General features: G+C 38.6%; 1 protein-coding gene across 10 annotated transcripts in view; it reads right to left on the bottom strand.

Annotated features, from left to right (window-relative positions):
* The window catches only part of MTM1 (myotubularin 1), a 100,890-nt gene that overhangs the window by 17,542 nt on the left and 61,970 nt on the right, over positions 1 to 21,378 (bottom strand). For all 10 annotated transcript variants that reach the window (XM_077987710.1, XM_077987713.1, XM_077987709.1 and 7 more), the window contains 4 exon segments: positions 15,195 to 15,278; positions 12,799 to 12,948; positions 8,431 to 8,619; positions 4,424 to 4,609 (listed from right to left, as the gene is read on the bottom strand). In XM_077987710.1, coding sequence (XP_077843836.1) covers positions 4,424 to 4,609; positions 8,431 to 8,619; positions 12,799 to 12,948; positions 15,195 to 15,278 — 609 coding nt within the window.

The following is a 21,378-nucleotide window of genomic DNA, read 5'->3' as shown; positions in this document are numbered from 1 at the left end:
CATTTGAAGTACTTCTGAAGAAACGGCTGTTGAGAAGCAACGGTAATATACTAGATCACTTGAGTCCAATTTAATGAAGTTGGGGTTCTAATGCATTTTTACAGAGGGCAACTCTCACTCGAGATACTTCCCTCACTTATAATAAAAAAAAAAAAAAGGATTCAATCTCAGCCAATTATTTTGAAAAATTAGTTGTGTTCCAATTAAGTATTAATTCCCACAATCACTTCTGACAGAAACAGCTATAATTATCTAATAAAACTAAACCAGAGTTTTAAAAACACATGACCAAAAACTTAAATAATCTGATGGACTCGTGACTGATGAAAGAAATGACAGCCATCAAGCAGTATACATCACAGTAGTTAAGAGCACTGGCTCTATGGCTGAAGACCTGGGCCTGAAACCTCATTCCACTTTTGGTATCTCGTGCTTTGGGCCAATTGAGTAACCATGGTTTCTTTCTCTCTACTGTGATGAAATGAGCAATATCCCTACTAGCTTGTCTTGGGCTAAACGATGCTCCCCATAAAGTGCTGACATTGAGCACAGGCTCAATGACGGCTAGCTGCCATCCAAGAAGGCCAAAATAACATGATACTTTAAAAGAAGAAGGACTATACGGAAAGAGTACTGTATTGAAAAGGACAAAGAGAAAATACAAGCTCCAGACACTACAGAGTCCTCCTTCCACCCTGCTGGGGCTGTCAGTGAACGGGAATGATGATTTGAGAGGCATGCTAAGGATGGTGATTTTCTCATTGCAAAAGGCTTGCCCTGGTTTCATACACTGAGTGGTGACACCATTTCACCAGATTACAGGTTAGTGATGGCCACTCCACCTGTCAGCAGACCCAGGGCTATAAAATAGTATAGGAGGCTGAATAATGGTCACCAAAGATGTCCAGGTCCTAATCCCTGGAACCTGTGTATACTATCTCACATGGTAATAGGGACTTTGTGGATGTGATCAAGTTAGTGATTTTGAGATGACAGATAATTCCGGATTATCCAGGCGGGCCCTAAATTACATCACACAAATCCTGATATGAGAGAGGCAGAGGGAGATTTCATACAGACAGAAGAGGGGAAGGCAATGTGACCACAGAGGCAGAGGATGGAATGATGTGCCCACAAGAAGCTGGAAGAGGCAGGGAATGGATTTTCCCCTTGTTCCATCCAGTATTCTAGGTCCAACTCAAGGCTATCCGCAACTCTGCTCCACTGTTTGAATTGCTATGGTGTGACTGATGCCTGAGAAGCCCCGAGTCAGATATCATTACGGGTTTCCACCTGGACTCCAGTCTCCTGGTACCTCCTTTGGCTTCTGTACAGAACAATGACAGTTTCTTTCATTTCTTTCATATCCCCTTTGCTATAGACAAAACTATAAAACCTTAGAGAGGCCTCTTAAAACATTTCCCACATTTCTTAAGTGCTAACTGCCATACTTCATCTTTTGCAGATGGCCTTACCTCCTAACTTCCTCAGACATCTGAGCCATTGAACAAGACCTACTTTCACCCAGTCTCTCTTCCTTCTATCTAGCTCAGAGTAGCAGCTGAGCCACCTTGCCAATAACTCCTGTACGTGTGCTCTCTCTCTTTTTTAAAAAAATCTTTTCCTCTTATTTACAAAAGTAATATATATTCCCTGAGGAAAAAAATGGAGAAAACATAGGCCTATTACTCAGAAAGAATAATTATTCACATATTGGTGGATACTTTTCTAAACTCTGTATGTGTGTGTGTTTAAAACTTCTCTTGTACATTTAGGTGGTTTCCAATGCTTATCCACTTTTTGTTTTTTAAAGAGATGGGGACTTCTTCTGTCACCCAGGCTGGAATGCAGTGGTACAATCATATTAATAGGTCACTGCAGCCTGAAAATTCCTGGGCTCAAACAATCTTCCTGCCTCTGCCTCCTGAGTAGTTGGGACTACAGTTGTGCACCACCACAACTATTTTTTGTTTGTTTGTTTGTCTGAGTTTTGTAAGAAGCAGGGTCATACTATGTTGCCCAGGCTGGTCTCAAACTCCTGGGCTCAAGCAATCCTCCCGCTTTGACCTCCCAAAGCACTGGGACTACAGGCATGAGCCACCATGCTGGCTCTGTTTTTCCACTATCATGAGCATATTTTCAGACCTGTGTGATTATTTCCCTTAAAAAAAAAAAAAATCCTGAAGTAAATCTTTTCTCTTCGTCTACAAAACAGGCTAAAGCTTCCCATGACTTGAAAAGCCCTTCTCATAGTCATATGATCCTCAACACTTCCCCCTTCCTTAACTCCCTCTCTTTTTAAAAGAACAGTCGATATTCATTACCTCTATTTTCTCACTCACGCCCACCACATCACTAGACAACCCCAAGGTCATAAAGGACCTCGTTAATAAACCTCCTTCAAGTACCACTGACCCTTTCTTCTTAAGACCCTTTCTTTACCTTCCAATATCCTCCTTTGATGTCCATTTCTCTCATATGCCTCCTTCACTGAGCTCCACTTCTTACCTCCTGCCCTGAATACAAACAGGCCCAAAGCTCCACTCAAAGTCCTTTGATCTTTTCCCCACACATCCTCTCAGAAACTACATTAAAGGGCTTTGCTTGCATTTGTTGCCCAATAGCTGACTGCCCAACCGACATCTCAGTGTTAAGTCTCTATTTTGGGTTCTACTTTGCAGAAAGCCTGCCTGTTAGACACCACCAGGTGGATGACCCACCACTACCCCAAATGCATGGTGTTTCTCTTGACCAAGGTCCCAATCAAATCTTATTTTTATTTTGCCTGACTTTCATTTTTTTATGAATTTGTCATCCTCACCAATGAATTGTGAAAAAAAAAAAACAAAAAAACAAAACAACTAATTGTGACAACTAAATATGTGATACCTCGATGGGAGGGATCCTTGAACAGAAAAAGGACATTAGGTGAAAGGTGAGAAAATCCAAATAAAGTATGAACTGCATTAATAATGAGTTAATAATGTATAAATATTGGTTCATTAGTTGTGACAAATGTACCGTACAATGTGACATGCCATAGTTGTGAGCACTGTAAGATGTCAATAAAGAGAAAAACTGGGTTGGGTACATGCGAACTTTCTATAGTACTTTTACAATTTTTCTGTAAATTGAAAACTATTGTAAAATAAACAGTTTTATTTTGTTTTTTATGTTAGACCTTGTGAATGGGAAAATGGTATAAGACTTTAAGGAGGTTCACATATGATTGAAGAGATGATAGGTATGTGTAAAAAGAGACAAAATGTATAGCAAAGTCAGTGGAAGGAACATTCCCTTTGAGATTCGGTGGGATTTGATCTGGTCCTTGAAGAAAGTGGAAGGATGGGGAAATCCATTCTAGAGAAAGAGGACGACCTAGACAAAGGCCTAGAAACAGGTGTTAAGTGAGATGGAAATAGGAAGAGTAAGGATTTCCGTAGTTGCAGGTTAATCTACAAACCTGCAGAAGCCAGAGGAACAGGGCCGTGACTGTCAGGTTAGGCTGTTGGGAGCCCCCAGAGGTTTTGGAATAGCAGGATATTTTAGCAAAATGTTCTCTGTCAGCTGCTTATAGAATAGATAGGAGAGGGAAGGAAGAGAAAACAGAACCATTTTAAGAGTGCAAAGACAGGGGTAGTAATGGCCTAGTGTGAATAATGCCAGTGTGAGGGTGAGGGGACTATGAGAGTGGCAGAAATGTTTCCAAGGAAGGGCCTGTGGTACTTTATGATTAGCTAGGTGCAGGAGCTAAAGAAATGTAGGATGATACCAAGAGGGTGAGCCTGGCTAGCTGAGAAAAGCATGCCACCATTTGCAGATGAAGGGTAAGTTGGAAAACAAAATTTGACTAGAGAATGTATCTTAATAATTCACCTATACATTAAAGCTGACTTTTTGTTTGTTTACAGAACTAAAGGGTTTCTAAAAGTGTTAGTTCCCTCAGATCGCTTCAAGTACTTTTTAAAAAGTGGAGGATTATTGATGCCTTTATCAGGATTGAAAATAATAAAACACAAAATCAATTCTTTAAAATAAGTCATTTGAGATTCGTTTCAAAAAAAAAAGAAAATAAAAAAATACTGACCACCTCTATCTAGGTCCAAAGACATTATATCCAGTAAGGGTTAGATAATAAACTGGCTATTCGTAAATAAACCTGCATGAAAGACTGAACGACTTAATACTGAAAGCTGGAAAGAGATGTCTTTGCACACTCTAAATATATTCCGCAGTGATGATGTGAAATCTTTCATTTAGGTAAGCAAATTATAAAGCAACATAAAACTGTCAAATGTGGTCCTATACTACAAAGTTTCTCTCTCAATGTCCATTTTTTTAAAGGAATTAAAAAATATCTCCATTCCACCAAACAATTACATTCTTGTTTATATATGCAAATATTTTAACAAAATATACTTGCCTTGATATGTTCTAACCAATGAGTAGACTCCAAACTGGACAACCAATGAGATTCTTCTACATTAGGATAAACAATGTCCTTCACTTTTTTTAAAGATTCCCGCATAACATGAATATTATGAATGTCTAAGAAGAAAAGTTCGGCGTTATGATATGCATCATCACTTTCATATCCTCCTCCTGTTGCCTAAGAAACAACATGAAATACAAACAATCAGTTGAGTTTTCTATTTCATTAGAAACTTACACAAATATTTCTAAAGTTATTTGTCCTCCAAATAACCCCAAATCCTCCAATTTAAATGAATAATTGATGTGACTTGACTTCCTAGCCAACAATAAGTCTCAAAAACATTAGTCATACTTTAAGCTGAAAAAAAGACAGAAGGCTGGCAATTTCCTGGGGAATCTGTATTCCTAAGGAAAAAAATCATCCTCAAAATGCTCTATAATTAATAGCTCTTCTTCCGGATCTGGAAAGGCAAAAGTAGGTTGTGAAAGGTCCTCGTCCTCCATTAGTTTTGTATCTCTAATAGTACTCTTCAGGGGGAAGGGGGGAGGCAGCCAGACTGAGGCAGCAGCAGGCACCTCTGGCTCTGTAACAGCACTCACGTAGGACGTGATGCATTAGAGGAAAACAACAGGCCTTGGAGTCAGACCCAGGCTGATAGCTCAGCTTCAGCTTCTCCTTGCCATGTGATCTGGGACAAGGCACTTAACATTTCTGAGCCTCAACATCCTCTCCTGTAAAATAGAGGATAATATTACCTAGGTCTCATACTATTAAAGGAACCACACTCTATTATAATAGCTAATGCCAGCCACTATTTAATGAACTCCTATGACATCCCAGGTACTGTGACTCTTGCTTTACATAATTTTATCTCTTCAGCAGTGCTGCAAGATAGGTATTACTATCCCCATTTTGCCAATGAGAAAACAGAAACCCAGAGATGCTAGTTAACTATCCCCTAAGTCACATAGGTAGTAAGTGGCACTTAAATCTATGTCTGGCTTCAAAGCTCACACTTTTTCTACTAAACGATGACTGTTTCTCTGCTATGCAAACACCAACGACAGAGCGCTGCACATAGTGAGCTCTGAAAGAATAAAAGATTTCAAGAGGAGACAAGATGGCTATCGCCTACTGCAGCACCTACAAGTATTAACTTCCCAGAGCAGGCTTTGGTTCATCTCCACAGCATGTGAAGAGTGCCCATTTTCCACACTGACAAAGAGGTGCTATGGTTTCATTTAGGAATCTGGCTGCATTCTGCTTAAATGTTTTGAAATGGCATAGAACACGTGGCCTTTGGCCCTTTAAGAAAAAGTTCAACAGTTCTGAGACTTGCAAAGAAAGCAATATTATACTAACTCCAGAGTGCCTGTAGGAACAGAACAGGGAAACATCTGCCTGGGGCTGTAGAGGAAAGGAGAAGTCACCAGACAAATGTGCCATAGCTACAATATGCCTATTTTCTCTTTATTAATAACAATGGTAGGAATATAAGCTTGTAGCCATGGGTAGAAGGGCCAAAGAAACTTAGGTTTAGTTTTTTGTTTGTTTTTTTTCCCTGGAGTTAGTCACAGAGAAAGGTTTCCTGCAGAAGTAAGGCTACCATCCATTTAGGTTTCAAACCTGGAGACCTATGTTAAAAGCCAGAAATCTTGGTCTCCAAAGACTCTAGGCAAGAAAATACACCTAGGCAGAAATATTTCTTTAGAGTTTGCTCTAAATAGTATCACTAGTAAGTAGACAGTAAACATTCACAGTGTTGTTTTAAAAAAGTTATTAGCTAATAAATAAGCGATTCATTATTTAAGTGGGCCACTTTCTCCTCTTCCTGCTTCTCTACACATGCAGTTTTTACATAGTTGTGGTGATTTTCAAAGAGATTCTTGAAACTGGAGTTCTCTTCATAAATAACCGAAAATAAGTGAAAAAATAAAAGGAAAAATATACTTTATTACTCATCGCTAATGTTTCTGGTAAAAACAGACATTAGCACAGTTCCACATTAATTCATCACGATGTACTGCCACAAAAATAGAAGCGGCTTGCTGCTAGATCTCACCGATCCTTGGATTTTGTTTAATTTAAAATGACGTGCTGTTGCTTGTTGCATCTGGGGATGTAAATTTCTAAATATCCGTAAGGGAGGAACAATTAGGCCAAGGAGAACAGAAGATCAGAAAGGGCAACAATCAATTAGTCAAGCACACACTGAGTTCCTGAAAGTTCAAATTCTACATCTCTGGTTACTTTTGAAGTATTCTTTCTGGTTTTCCTTTCTTCAACAAAAAAGAACAATGTAGATTACCTAGAACGATGATGTAAAGGTCTACGGGCCTGTTGCTATGGATATAGACGACTAGCAGAGAGACACAGCAGAGGGAGGGGGACACAAGTGAGCTTTTTAAAAGAATGACAGAGATCTGTAAAGCTTAGGCTTTTTCCCTGATATTTTCCTTCCCTTGACTCCTAAGAGGACTAGAAATGGAGGCTTGTTTCCTGAGTGTTAAAAAGGCCTTCAGGAATTCTATTTCTAGAATGAGCTTTAGAGTTAATTAGTGTATCCATTTCATGCATTTTAATATTCTAAAATATTCTTTGTAAATACTTCATTGTAATGCTATATCATATCTATTTCAGGCTAAATATGTACATGAAAATATTGCATTATATATATATGTATTCACTCTGAATTATATATGAAAGATAATAGTAACAGAGATATATAAAATTAAGGACAATCCAAGAAGACATTTAGATTTAGATTTCATTTCCTGAATGTTTCACTTACGATTCCTAATTTACTTGTCAATTTAGCTTACTGATTGCTCACATATAATTTCAAAATTATCTCTGGACCAAAAAACAACCATAGTAACAAACAGCTGGTTCAAAAGCATGCATGGGGATGGGGAGGTGGCCCAGGATTAAACATGTAGGACAGAAGATCCGTGCGCAAATAATGAAGAGTTGAGCTGTGCATGCATGCAGTCTGACACATCCTAGTGCAGACAGACATCACAGATTCTATTGGGAAGCTGCTGCACCTATCTGAGCTGCTCAAGAACTTGTTTTGCTTTCTGGTTCTTATGTTCTGAATAATCGAAGATGCTAGACAAATAACCTCAGGATAAGCAATGTATTAAATATGATGAAATTTAAGCCTACAGCAGATGAGAAACAATAAATCTGAAAGCTGGAATAGGAGTGAGCAATTTAGGGCAGGCCCCTTGTGAGCATTTCAAAGTGACAGCAATGATGGGAGGAGAAGGAAAAGAAAAACAACAAAAAGGAGAAATAGAACGTAAAATGCACACCAATCTGGGGCCATTTAGCATAGGAGCAAACAGCCATACACCTTGCAGCAGCTTCTGAAGGCAGCACTGTGCAGTCACTGATGTTCATGATGACCCTAATCAATTTTAAGTGCATTCAACATATTCTGCTTACAGCAAAAAGTCAATTGAGACAGACTTCTTTGAAAATGGTCAACTTTGTGTATATGTTTGTGCTTGGAAAACTCACATACGTGGATTTACTCATTTCTTGAATTATCTTATGTAAATGAGAATATACATATGTGAATATATACGGGTATGGGGGAGGGAGTGTTTGGGTAGCATACAAATTTAGTATTTTAATAATTACAGCTTCCCATAGCTCCTTACAGATGCCTCAATAGTGTACACAATGAGTGATCATCCACAGCTGAAAGGGCTTTAAAGAGAATCTAACTTTTTCCTGCCAAGGTCCTGGCCAAAACCCAACTTCATAGTCTAGACATGCCTATTTACCTAAAGTTTATTTGCATTTGATTTTCATGTATTCAATTTTGTTTAAGTTTTGTGATTACAACTACTTTATATCTAAGAGAACTGGTTTTCTTAACTATTAATTTAAACCCATGTGTTTCTATACCATGGCAAAAACATTCACAGAAAACACTGCATTCCATATGTAAGCTAAGTGTCCAGCACATCACTAAGTCCACTCACCTTGTTGGCCACTGCATTTACGCTGGGTCTTGCATCATAGATGGTGAGTTTGGAAATCTGTTTATTAGTCTCCCTGATAACATCGAGATATTTCTCATCATCTTTATTTCGTTTCCCACTCATACCGACAAGAGGCTGACTGCAACGCACAATGACTGTCTTATTTTCTGGATGAATCCATGACAGCACCTATGGTTAGGTCAGAAAGTTTAAGCTATCAAGAAAGCCAATCTCCAAGCAAACAATTAAAACTGCAAACCATAAAGCACTGATAGTTATCAAGAAGTGAATCTGACAGTGCTAAAATAGAATACTTGTTCAACTGCAATCTCACTGTGTGCGTGTGCCCAGAGACATGCATTTAATAATATAACTCAGAAACAAGTAAAACTACCAGTCTTTTCTTAATTAGCACCACATCCAATAGAAATTAATTGCTTACCTAAAAATAGTTATATCACTTAAAGGAAATTGAAAGCTTGATCCTATTTTAATTATGTAGCTTGCACTGGATTTGTTATCATATAGAAGCAGCTTTGGCAAAAAGTGAGAGGTAAAGGAAATCGTCTCTGGTACAATATGTTTCTCATAATACCAACTCATGTCTACAGATCATTTTCCCGACAGTCTCAATTCTAGAATCTAACACAGGAAGGAAGAAAACCCAAGGGGAGCAAAACGAATCTCAGGACAGCCCAAAGAGCGAAGGTCTGCTTGTCTCCACAGTGCAATGTGGACATCCACTGCCTAGGAGAGCTCATCAAATCCTGATTCAGAACCTGCCTTCTCTAATTTTATACACAAGTCTAGTACATTTGCTCCCTGGTTTCCAAGCTCATAGCATGTGAAAAGTAACACACATAAAAGGTAGCTAATAATGTAATATACCAAAAATGACAGAATTGTACACTTGAGATGGGAAATTGTTTGGTATGCGAAGTAGATCTCAATAAAGCTGTTAAAAATGGGGAGCTGGAGAACTGCAGCACAGTGGGTGACAATGTGGACTTTGGGGTCTGGTGCCATCTCTGCCACGGCTCTAACCTCAGGCATTTCACTCGCAGCTTCTCTGGCTTTCCTTTCCTCTTCCATAAAATGGGGAGAATAATATAATCTCATAGGGTTGCTGGGGGGCCTGAAGAAGAATGCCCAGAAAGTCCGCAATAAACACTGGCTCGTGTTAGCTTATAGAGGCAGGCCCAGCAGCCAGGAAAGTCAGTTAACAAAAACTACAAAATGCAGACACAAAGAACTAAAGAAGCATAACCATGTGGGCTTACTCAACATAACACCAAATTCCCTGATGTCTCTGAAGTTACCTACCTCACGATGGCAAATGACAAACATTGATGTTTATAAAAATGAGTGTTTATAATGACAACAGGTTATTGAGAAAAGATTACACGATAATATTTATTCATTCTCAGAACAAATATGGTCCTTGCACCATAACAGAGATCAATTAAAAACACCATCGTAGCCCCTGCCTAAGAGTCCAAAGGCTCAGAACTGGGAGCCTTGGAGAAGGTACTAGTAGGACCTAAACCTCCACCTTCCAATCTACAATGCACAGCACATATGAGATCTGCCTTCCTTTCCCTCTATGGCCCTGGTATCAAGAGAGACAAGAGACATGAGATCACTTTAAAGGAGTTATTTGCTACACATTTAAAAGACTTATTATTTGAGAAAGACCCTCATCAAGTTGTAAATTTCAGTCAGACCGTAGGCAATGGCTTCCCTCCCCCAACCCCTCTTCTCTTTGTGGTGCCATGTTAGGAAATGCTACTCCTCTGAGTTGTTTCACCTCTTAATTTCTTTGCAGGAGGGGGGATTCTTACTAGTTTTTGAAAAGGATGCTTATTACAGAGCTAAATAGGTACAAATAATGTTCATTTCACAGCGTCAACTACCATGAGTGCCTTTACAGTACATGGCACTGTATTATTCTTATTAAAATTAATATCTAGAAGCCATAATTAAGGAAGTACACAAATATCTAACCACTGAAAGATGTTTATTACAGCATTATTTATAATAGCAAAAGATTAAGCAGAAGCTGAATGTCTCACAATGGAAAACTGATTAAATAAATCTTGGTACACCTACACACCGGCATATGAGCGGATCATATTTAGCAACATGGGAAGCTGTTTACAAGATACTGCTAGATAGAAAAAGACACAAATTATAGAATAATTTCTATAGACTGAGACACAAATTATAGAATAATTTCACTTTTTTCAAATATATATATATATATTTAGAAGGAACATATATACATGTTTAGAAGGAAGTCTGAAAGGATATATACCAACAATGTTAACACTGGTTCTCACTAGGTGGCAGACTCCTTTTTGCTTATCAGTATTTTTTATAATGCTTAAAATGAACGTGCATTACTTGTACACTAAAGACTCATAAAATTAAGACAAATCTGTTTGAGAATAAGAGACTACATTAATGGAAACATTTAATGCACGTTGATTATTTCTCTACCCAGCGATATTTTATTATAGTTTGTATCTTATTTATACACGAAATAAGATCTCTTTCCCATCACTTCCTTTTGTATTTTTACATGAGCTTTTATGAAAAGAACCGACTATCAGATATTAATGATTTCACATTAAAGGCACATATGTTTTCTGGGTGTAAGCAAAGCTCTAAGACTTAGCCCACAGCCGGGTGGTTAAAAAGTATACTGAAAAGAACATACTACCATGCTTAATAGTACCTCATAGTAGATCTCTAAATATGTAGAGGTGATGGGGAACTTAGTCTTTCCTATAAAAGCTATTTTAGGAAAAATAAATATAAATTGGTGGCCACAATAAAGTAAGAAGGATCAATAACATGACTAAATAAAAAGTTAGGAAATTCTGTCTGCTCTACAGTGGACACTCATTCATTCAGAATAACGGGGACTACTGGATCAAGATGGTAACCAAGCATGGTGGAAAGGGCACAGTTGTTTAATTTTCTCTGTTTCAAATCCCATGGAATACACCTACATACACAAATGACACAGTAGGTGCTCAATAAATATGAACTGAATGAATACATGAACAAAACTGAGCCAGGCGACCCTAGCCCAGTTGTCCTTGTGAGCAAGGCATGTATTATTAGCAAGACAGCCAGCCAGGGTAGGGGTGTAGTCTGTGGCTATGGTACAGAAGAGCATGTCCAAACAGAGCACAGGAAGACTGAACTTGTAACCCTAGCTTCATTAGCACCATGTTCTAACAACATGAGCTAAAGAACATACTTTCAAGTACAATTTATATCGTGAAGATATGGACACTAGTAACTAGAGAAGTAAATTTTTAAAAAATCATTAATAAGGCATTTATTAATTTTAATGGGTAAAATAATAGTGCTATAGTGGAAAAACATGACAGACACTGCCTTAGCAGAATAATCACAGTTAACATCACTAATAATGGGACAAATCAACAGCATGTCTCCTAAGGTGGTGCACTGAGAACACAGCATCACTTCTGCGGTTTTATGGCTAGAAGTGTGTTAACAAGTGAATTTAAAAAAAATTACAATTCATATTAGGCTGACAGAATACAAAGTATTGCACAAATATCCTTTTAAGGAAAAAAATGTCTAGACTTGAAGAAGGCAAGGTGACATTAAGTCTTAATTTCTTCAACCTTTGTTTTTAAACATTTACTTAGTAGGAAAAAAAAAAAACCCAATGTACTTATGACAGACCCTGAAAATTAGCAGGGGAGAATATCTAAATTTTTAGTCAATTTTTGTCAATGTTGGACAGTATGACATGCCCATTAATATTTAAGGACCAAAAGAGAGCTTTGTGAACTAGGTGCAATGATACCATATGGATACTGTCTGGAATAATCTATACTTGACTCCAGTTAGACAATGGTATTGGGGCAGCCTGCAAAGGTGATGGGGGTGAGCTCATGGTGAGTATATGTCAAAGTCTGTGCTGACACACTCTATAACAAGACAGTGTGTTCTTTCCAGCATGATTTATCTGACATTTATCAAGAGCCTATCATATAGTATCACGTATTGTGCCACAAAGACGAAAGTCATAAGGAGCCTGTCCTTCCTTGCTTCCTTCCACACAGCACTTGGTTCCCATTACGTGCAGCCCCTCTCTCGTAGAAAGCTCTTTACTTGCATTCATTCTCGATCCTTAGTTGCTAGCTCCTAGAAGGCAGGTGACGGCACACTTCTTCTCCAATCTGGTATGGTGCTTTGCACTCAGAAAGCACTTGGTAAGTATTTTTGGGGACAGAATTCCAAAAGGACCGTTCTCTAAGTTATACGACTACCATTCTTATGGACTAAAAGGTGCTCTTCGAGAGAAACATTAATTGCAGTACTCACTGGAATTCGATTTCGGGACCTGAAAGTTGCAACTCTCCGGAGGTCATCATCTGAGGCACGATACGGAACCACCAAAAGAGCAGGGTAAGTGTCACAGAGCTCATAGCACTTATTAATAAAAGTGATTCTCCAATGGTGATTGGGCAAGCCCTGTGAGGAAAAAAAGGCAATTCAAGTCAGTATTGCTTGACTTCATCTCTGGATTTGGCCTTGGGCCTCTTTTCTTCCTTCTAGCAATATGTGCACATGCCTCTTTGACCACAGGGTGATGACGGTCTACCTATTTATAATAAGGGTGCCAAATCAATAATCCAGACAACGTAAGAACACAAGACAAAACATTGGTGGTTTTTACAGTTCTAAACTATAATTTGTAAATACAGATTCTCTTGAATTCAAAGGAACTCATCTCCCTTTATTTTGTGTCCACATATTCTTTACTACCTGTACCACACAGATAAACCCAAGTTCATCCCCCGCCCATGCACCCCTCCCATCCCCTAAAAAATTACCCTGCTTCATCTTAATCTGGGTCTAACTGAGGGTAGAAAAGAGATCAGGCAACTTCCTCTCCCTGCTCAAAATAGAGTGAACGCTTCAGTCTGCTCCAAAGTGGAAAGAGGCTGAGCTCATGAAGAAAATCACAGAGGGGAAGTAAAGGAAAACCCCTCTGGGGAGGCTCATTTCGCCACCTCCGATGAGTTTTTTTCAATCAAGTTGATCGGAATCGAAGATCGCCCTATAGGTTGTGTTAGAAATACAGTCATTTGCATTTTAAGCAGACTGTTAATGTGACAGGGAGACACAGAAGACACCTCCCACCCTATCATCTCCCCACAAAATTGTATTTAGTATGGAAAAGATTCAGAGGTGGTGGAATATTCTCTCCCCATTCTCACAAATGCACAGATACACACATGAAAGTGAGCTATGTGGGTGTTTGCTTTGGGGACAGACATTGTACCTTTTCTTTAGGTCTGGCCCTAGAGACCACGGACCAAACAGATGTTGAGTCTGATGCTGAGTCCAATTAGACAGTTATAAGTCCCATCAGAAAGTTATAAGAAAAAAAGATTGAATATAATGGCAGTGTAGAACAAAATACCTTCAACAGTTCATATATGCATGCAATCTTAAAAACAGGAACTGTTTTATTTCAAGCTAGAAGCTTTGAATTAAAAAAAAAAAAGTCTTAATGTTATCAATAACACTTCAAAAATTAGGTAAAAATATTTTAATACATCATTTACAGAGGCCTCCAAAACATGCAAAATGTTTTCATGGTCCTTCTTCTGCCTCAATAGCTAGTCCAGAACAGAAGCCATTAAAATGGGAGGAGCGCAAAGCCTTAGAAAACTCAACAGTCTAAACATGACTTATGGAAGCAACAGGATATACTATCTCACATGTGTTCTAGAGCTAAACTCCTGCACCCAAATTCCAGAGTGTCAAATCTGTTCATGAATATGCAAACCGTTGATTAAGACTAAAACAGGAAATCAATCCAGGTTTTTCATGGTGAAGGTGGTGACTAGATGGTTCTTCTCAAGTCTAGGGTTCTATGATTTTACTTTATATTCACTAACTTTTCATATAAAGCAAATGGGCTTGATCTGATTCTCAAATCTCATCCAACAAAACTTTTCAATTATCTTAAGAGCTTTGTAGAACAAGAATTGTGAATAATCCCATTGTACAACTCCTAGCTGTCTATAAATTTGGTTATACCAGAGGTCAAACTGTGGCTCTTGTTACATATTATGCACAGAATTCCCTTTACAAAGATACTGCAAGAGACTTTTGTTCCTGAACAGCAACATGAGACCAAGCCTCTTGCCTTTATTATAGCAAATAAACATGCATGTAGGTGACATTCACGTAAGAGAGCAGTAAAGGCAATTATAATGTACACTTATCAAAGCTTTCTTGAAAAAGACATCACTACAGGGAAACAGTTTTAATTCATTTGAATCTGCAAACTGAAATGAATATAATTTAAATCTAGCTGCAAGTAATAGTTAAGCTCCCAAACATGCATATACATAGCAACATCAAGTCCTAAAGTGTAACTTCTAAAATGTTTGGCTTTTCTAAATCCTAAGTATTTAATTCATTTCATAAACAACACAAAATTGATGCTCTTCATATAGGGAAGGAAATAGAATTTAGTGATCCAGCCTTCCATGCAGCTTGCATATGGCAATGGAATGAGCTTATAAGTTATACAGTAACAGATAGAATGAGATATATTGTACAAAATGTGGATAATATCACCACCATGGAAAAGATATTTAGCAAGGATGTTGCTGATCTTCAGAAAGCATGGCTGATGACATACTGTCATAATGCATGTTTCAGGTTCATCACATAACAGACAATAGCATCTAACAACTTACCTGCCTCCTGTATTCTTCCACTGGATTGTAAACTGTCCATCCATCCACGTTAAACTTTTCTTCATTTAAAAATGCAAATAATGGCTAGAAAAGGCAAAAAATAAATAAAGTTCAGTGTGAAAGAATAGTCTACTATTATAGTACATCCTTTGATTTCTCGCAAAATAAATGTCGCCAGATTTGCTGACCATGAAATTACAACCCAAACCAAGACTTATAACAAAACAACAACAACAACAATAACAAAAACGGTGGAAAACTCAGATCAGACTTACGCTAACTTCTATCTTGAGTAATAGAAAGAAGCCTCAATTTTCTATGGCTATAAATCTCTCAATTGTTCTTTTAATGATGTTCCACAAAAAAATCAGATTACCAGACCAAAAAGTGCCTATCAATTTTAAACAGTATTAGCAATTGATCAGGTACAAGCCACTAAAAAGAAAGAAGGAAAGGAAGAAAAATAAAATTCATGAATTATTGTTAAAACGGTGCAACTGTCTCAAAAGGGAACAATGACATGTTTATTTTTTAAAAAGACAGGATATTAAGAAAACTCTGAGTTAACTGTTCTCTGTGAATTCTGAATCAATGCCCTGGTTTCTGTGAAATGGCAGGACTCAGACCTCTCACTTCTTCTCTATCTATATTCACCCTCAAAGTGCTGTTGATACATTTGATAGCCCCAAATACCATCCATATTCTAGTGACTAGTAAGGACCTATCATTCTCCAGCATCCCCTCTGAATTCCAGACTTGGCTATCCAAGTGTCCACTCTACCACCCCACCAGACTGCCTAAGAGGCATCTGGAGAACTCTCAACACATCCAAAGCCAAACACCCTTGGCTTCCCCTACCCAGTCCTGCTCTTCCCACAGTCTCCCCATTTCAGTACATGACAGCCCCGTCCTTCCAGCTGATTGAGCTGAAAACCTTGGATTCATCTTTGTCACCACATGGCTACCACCCTGGTCCATGCCTCCATGATCTCTTACTTGGTTGATTACAAAAACCTAACTGCTCCCCTGCTTTCATCTTTGTACTTCTCAAATCAGGGTGACAGTGTCATAGGTCAGATCAAGTCCTTTCCTTGCCCCAAATCCTCCTGTAGCTTTCTACTTTGTGAGGGGTAAAGGTGGAAGTCCTTCCAATGGCTTATGCAGCTGTCTGCCATCTGGCCGTCTCCCCCACCACGCCTCTGCTCTCAGACTCACTTGCTCCATGGGAGTCACACCTGCCTCCTGTGCCACTCCCTGAAGGCACCAAGCACATGCCATTCTCAGGGCCTTTGCGGCTACTATTCCATCTGCCTGGAATTCTTTTACCTCATGGCTTCTTGTCTTACTTCTCTCACATCTCTGATCCAATAATCTTAATCAGTAAGACCTTCTCTGACACCCTACAGAAAAACATGTTACCCTCAAACAGCATTCCCTATTCCCATCTGATTTTCCCTATCGCTTATGATCATTTGCCATATTACATATGTACTTGTTCACTGTACATATATACTATCCCGTCCCCTAGAACATGGGCTCCATGAAAGTACACACTTGCTTCATTCCCATCCTTTATCCCCAGTAACTACAATGGCGCCTGGTCAGAGGGAGGCAGAACACAGGCTCGCTGACCGAATGAAGACATGAAGGCCCACACAGCCCCTGTACAACCACCTTCTCTGGAGGCGCTGCGTCTGGGCACTTTTCCTCTATGTAGCTCCCTCCCCATCCATTTTCCTCTGTCATCAGACTAATCACTTTGAACACCAGTGTTCCCTCCCCTACAACACAGTGTATTTCTGGAAAAGCATCTTTCAGCAGCAACAGTTTTCTGCATGTGAATGGCAAGAAGTTTAAGGCGAAAACTGCCCAAGAACATGCTCTCCAGAATGTCTTCTCAAACTTTCCCAAGCACGCAGCACGCTCTGCAGGTCTCAACTCTGGCAGCGCTAGGCCTGAGTGCTGTTTATTCTGGATGGCTGGCATGATAAGCACGCACTGATAATGACGCTGACCTAGCTAAGCAATGCACTGAGGCTTTAACCTGACACTGAATCCACAGCAATGCTTACTTATTCCATACCACTGGGGAAAATAAGTGATTTCGGTTAAGTTTAACTTAAAGACAGAGGGATTTGGGGTGAAAATAGCACTAAAATGTTTGGTGCACTCCTTTATCCATAAACAGAATATATGGGACATGCCTAAGCATTCTCTTGGCAATATATCATTACTGTGAATATCTGATACTACACTGGTCAGTACTTGGCACAGGTAAACATTCAGGATTGTTGAATGATTTGAATGATGTGCTGTTAACATGGTTGTAGATGGTTTGAGACCTAAGGCTCTACTATCACTTTAGAAGAAAACCTAGAACTTGCTTTCTTGAAATAAGTTCCTGACTTCAACATGATTTTTGTTCATTTGTTTGTTTTTAGTTATTTGCATCTTTCCCATGAAGCTCAAGTGAATATGGCAGCTTTTAAAAACCAAAGTGCAAAATTCCTAAATTGAAGGCCCAGATAAAGCTTTCCTTCCAGAAAAAAATCATCATGTGTAGTAATGCTATCAGTATTAACTTTCAAGCAGTATTTTCAACCTAAGTTACTATTTTTTAATCACTAATGTTAAAGCACCTTCTTATTTTTGCTTCCAATATTCCTGTATCTTACATGAAAATTTCTAAGTTTACGAAATTGTTATCAGAAGATCAAAGTTATATGGCCTAAACAAAAATTATCTACATAACTTCCTTAATATGTTTTATAAGAGAACCTGAACAGAAGCAACATCAAATTTTTTTTGTCATTAGTATGAGACTGAGACAATGTCCCCATGGTAACCACACATCAGGTGGCCTCTCTCATGAGATCACTTCTACAATGACACTTCACATTCTGACTAATATCCAGAATGAGTCAACTAACTGGTATCCTTTAATCCAAAACATGCCTATTAGAATTGGTGACAAAAACAACTCCCAGTTTACTCTTGATGCTAAGAGCCAGGCTTGGACCCCAAATATTTCAGGACGAATTATGAATCGCACAACAGCCAAATATTTCTCCTCATGAAGTACATAGCAACATATCTAATATTGCATTGGAGCTTAGGGTAGAAGAGACTGGGTGCTTAAACCAATATTTTCACCATTCCAATAAATTAGCTTACAAACACAAAAAAACATTTTTCAAAAAGCATTACTAGGTGGTGTTTATGTGGCGTTTTTCTTTAAAAACTAAGTTTTCCATAAGCTACTTGGTTTAACTGAAGTGAGCAGTCTGAAAGAGCCAATGCCACCATTTTCTAAACTTGAAAGTATGAGGAATGGCCGGGCGCGGTGGCTCAAGCCTGTAATCCCAGCACTTTGGGAGGCCGAGACGGGTGGATCACGAGGTCAGGAGATCGAGACCATCCTGGTGAACACAGTGAAACCCCGTCTCTACTAAAACTACAAAAAACTAGCCGGGCGAGGTGGCGGGCGCCTGTAGTCCCAGCTACTCGGGAGGCTGAGGCAGGAGAATGGCGTGAACCCGGGAGGCGGAGCTTGCAGTGAGCTGAGATCAGGCCACTGCACTCCAGCCTGGGCGACAGAGCGAGACTCTGTCTCAAAAAAAAAAAAAAAAAGAAAGTATGAGGACTTACTTTTCAGACATATTTTCTTTTTTTCTTAAAGATTAAGAGAATATAGGCTCTCAGAGTAACATAAAGTTGGATTATTACAAAAACAAAAATAAATAACAGAACACATTCATCTGTACCTCATTATCAAAAAGTATAAAATTCCTTACAAGTGGCAACTTGTTACAAACCTAATTAAAGCTCCTATTTCAAAATTGTTAAAGCCTAAAGTGAATAGGTTATATGTCTTGAGGTTTTTAGCTGTCATTTACTTTCTCTTCCAGACAATGTATTCTTTAACACTTTATTAATGTGTTCACACTTTCAACTATTATTCTTAAATATAACCTTGGGCCAAATTTTGACCCTTAATTTGGGAACTCTAAATCACATGGAGAGAGCTGGCTCTAGAGTATTTTCCATTATAACTATCAAGCAGGGCGTCTTGTTTGCTAAATGGGTAATGATAAAGCTTACTCAATGAACATGTCCAAGTACTGATTTCATCGCCTATGGAAAATTCAAGAATGATTCGGTCCCAGTGAGCAAAGTCTTAGGCAGAGAAGACATTTTGCTGAGCATCACCTTTCAGTTGATGCTTCAGCAAGTCCTACATGGCTTTTTTCTAGGGCACAGTCCTTATCTAGGGCTCTGCCTCAGAATCGGGGGTGAAGTGGGCTGCTTTTTCCAGATACTAAACCATGCCCTGTGCCCTGCCTCACCCCTACTGAACGAGAATCTCTAGGGGGTGACTTTCTACCTCCTTGGTCCTAGAAGGGCCATGTGGGATGTACCAGAACTCTCAGGAATGTAGCCTAAGGATTCTGTGTGGTCAAGCTGTTAGGGAGCTCTTTAGTTTGTTTTAGATTATTTTGAAATAATTATAGATTCACAAGAAGTAAATCTTCAGCCAGCCTCTCCAGGTGTTAACGTCTTGTATAACTTTTAGCACAATATCAAAATCAGGAAACTGACAGAAAATACTCTCAAATGGCCACCCTCACCTTCCTCAAGTGAGCAAGTCACATCTTCCTTAATTTTGCTCTATATTAGTATTTGGGCGTTTCATCAATTCACAATTCACTAGATCCCTACTAGTCAGGAGATACTGTACATGGAGACTTTTTTTTTTTTTAAGCAATCATGTGCATTGTTTCCAGATTAAAAATAGCACAATGTAACATTTGAAAAATGTTAAAGGACAAACTTGAGATGAAACTCTCTGATTTCACACCAGGGATAAAAAACAGCTCTGACATAGGGAATATAACTTGTCATTTTAATTTAGCTACATTTATCATTGTAACTTCTAGGGGTAAAGACTCTGAAATGACAATAGATTTTAGCTTTCACTTAATTAGCCATTATTTTTAAATGGCACCTATATAAAGATGCACTGATTTCCTTAAAACATCTAGATTGGATTTTTTGTTTATTTAGCAGAATCTATAAATATTAAGCAACTCTTGAGTTTCCTTTGAGGATGGACAGCTGTCTGTCACTGTTATAGGCTCTCTCCAGCTCATAATCAGGGGAATAAATTGATAAACTATGAACATTTAAAAGTGTTTTCAAATGATGTTAACAGCACGCAATGGCAAAATTGATGAACATGATTTTTCAGGAAGATGACTCTTAATGACCTATGTTCTCCAAATACCTAAACTTAAAACTTCAGGGAACCACTTACTAACTGCTTCTGTTTTGTTTGTTTGTTTGTTTGTTTTTGTTTTTGGAGACAGAGTCCTGGCTCTGTCGCCCAGGCTGAAATGCAGTGGTGCCATCTTGGCTCACTGCAACCTCCGCCTCCTGGGTTCAAGCAATTCTCGTGCCTCAGCCTCCAGAGTAGCTGGGACTACAGGCACGCATCACCATGCCCGGCTAATTTTTTTGTATTTTAGTACAGACAGGGTTTCACCACATTGCCCAGGCTGGCCTTGAACTCCTGAGCTCAGGCAATCTACGACCCTTGGCCTTTCAAAGTGCTTGGACTACAGGCGTGAGCCACCACATCTGGCCTAACTGCTTCTTTCTGGATTAAATTTTGTAACGTTTGAACAGGAATTGAAGCTAGCTTTTTTTTTTTTTTTTCCGAATTTGATTTCTGAAATTAAAGACACTCATCTTTTTAAAAAGCTTCCATCTACCATTTAAGGATACAGTAATGTAAAATTACCCCATTTTCATCTTTTAGATTAAACTTTAGAAACAAGACTTGTTCATGTAAGAAAAAAATGCTTTCATTAAAATTGGAGGGGAAAGTCTAAAATTTTAAAGAACCATAGGACGTACTGATATTTGCTAAAGCTTATAATTCTAACGCCCTAATGCTAGATAATGCTTTCTGTGTATTTCACACGACTTGACACAGTAAGTTCATTTATATCAGTTTTGATGCAGTTATTCCAAAAACCTGACAAAAGTTAAACAGGTCAAAAGCAGCTAGCACATAAATTACCATTTATACTTCTGTTTGCATAAACAATTCTCCTAATCCTATTTCTACTACTGACTAAATCAGTACCTCTGGGGGAAATGGCTTGATATTCCTGTGTCATCA

This window comes from Macaca mulatta, chromosome X (genome assembly GCF_049350105.2).
Source record: "Macaca mulatta isolate MMU2019108-1 chromosome X, T2T-MMU8v2.0, whole genome shotgun sequence".
In the NCBI taxonomy this organism is placed as follows: Eukaryota; Metazoa; Chordata; class Mammalia; order Primates; family Cercopithecidae; genus Macaca; species Macaca mulatta.
Note: the sequence above shows the minus strand (reverse complement) of the source record. Positions and strands in the feature narration are given on the sequence as shown.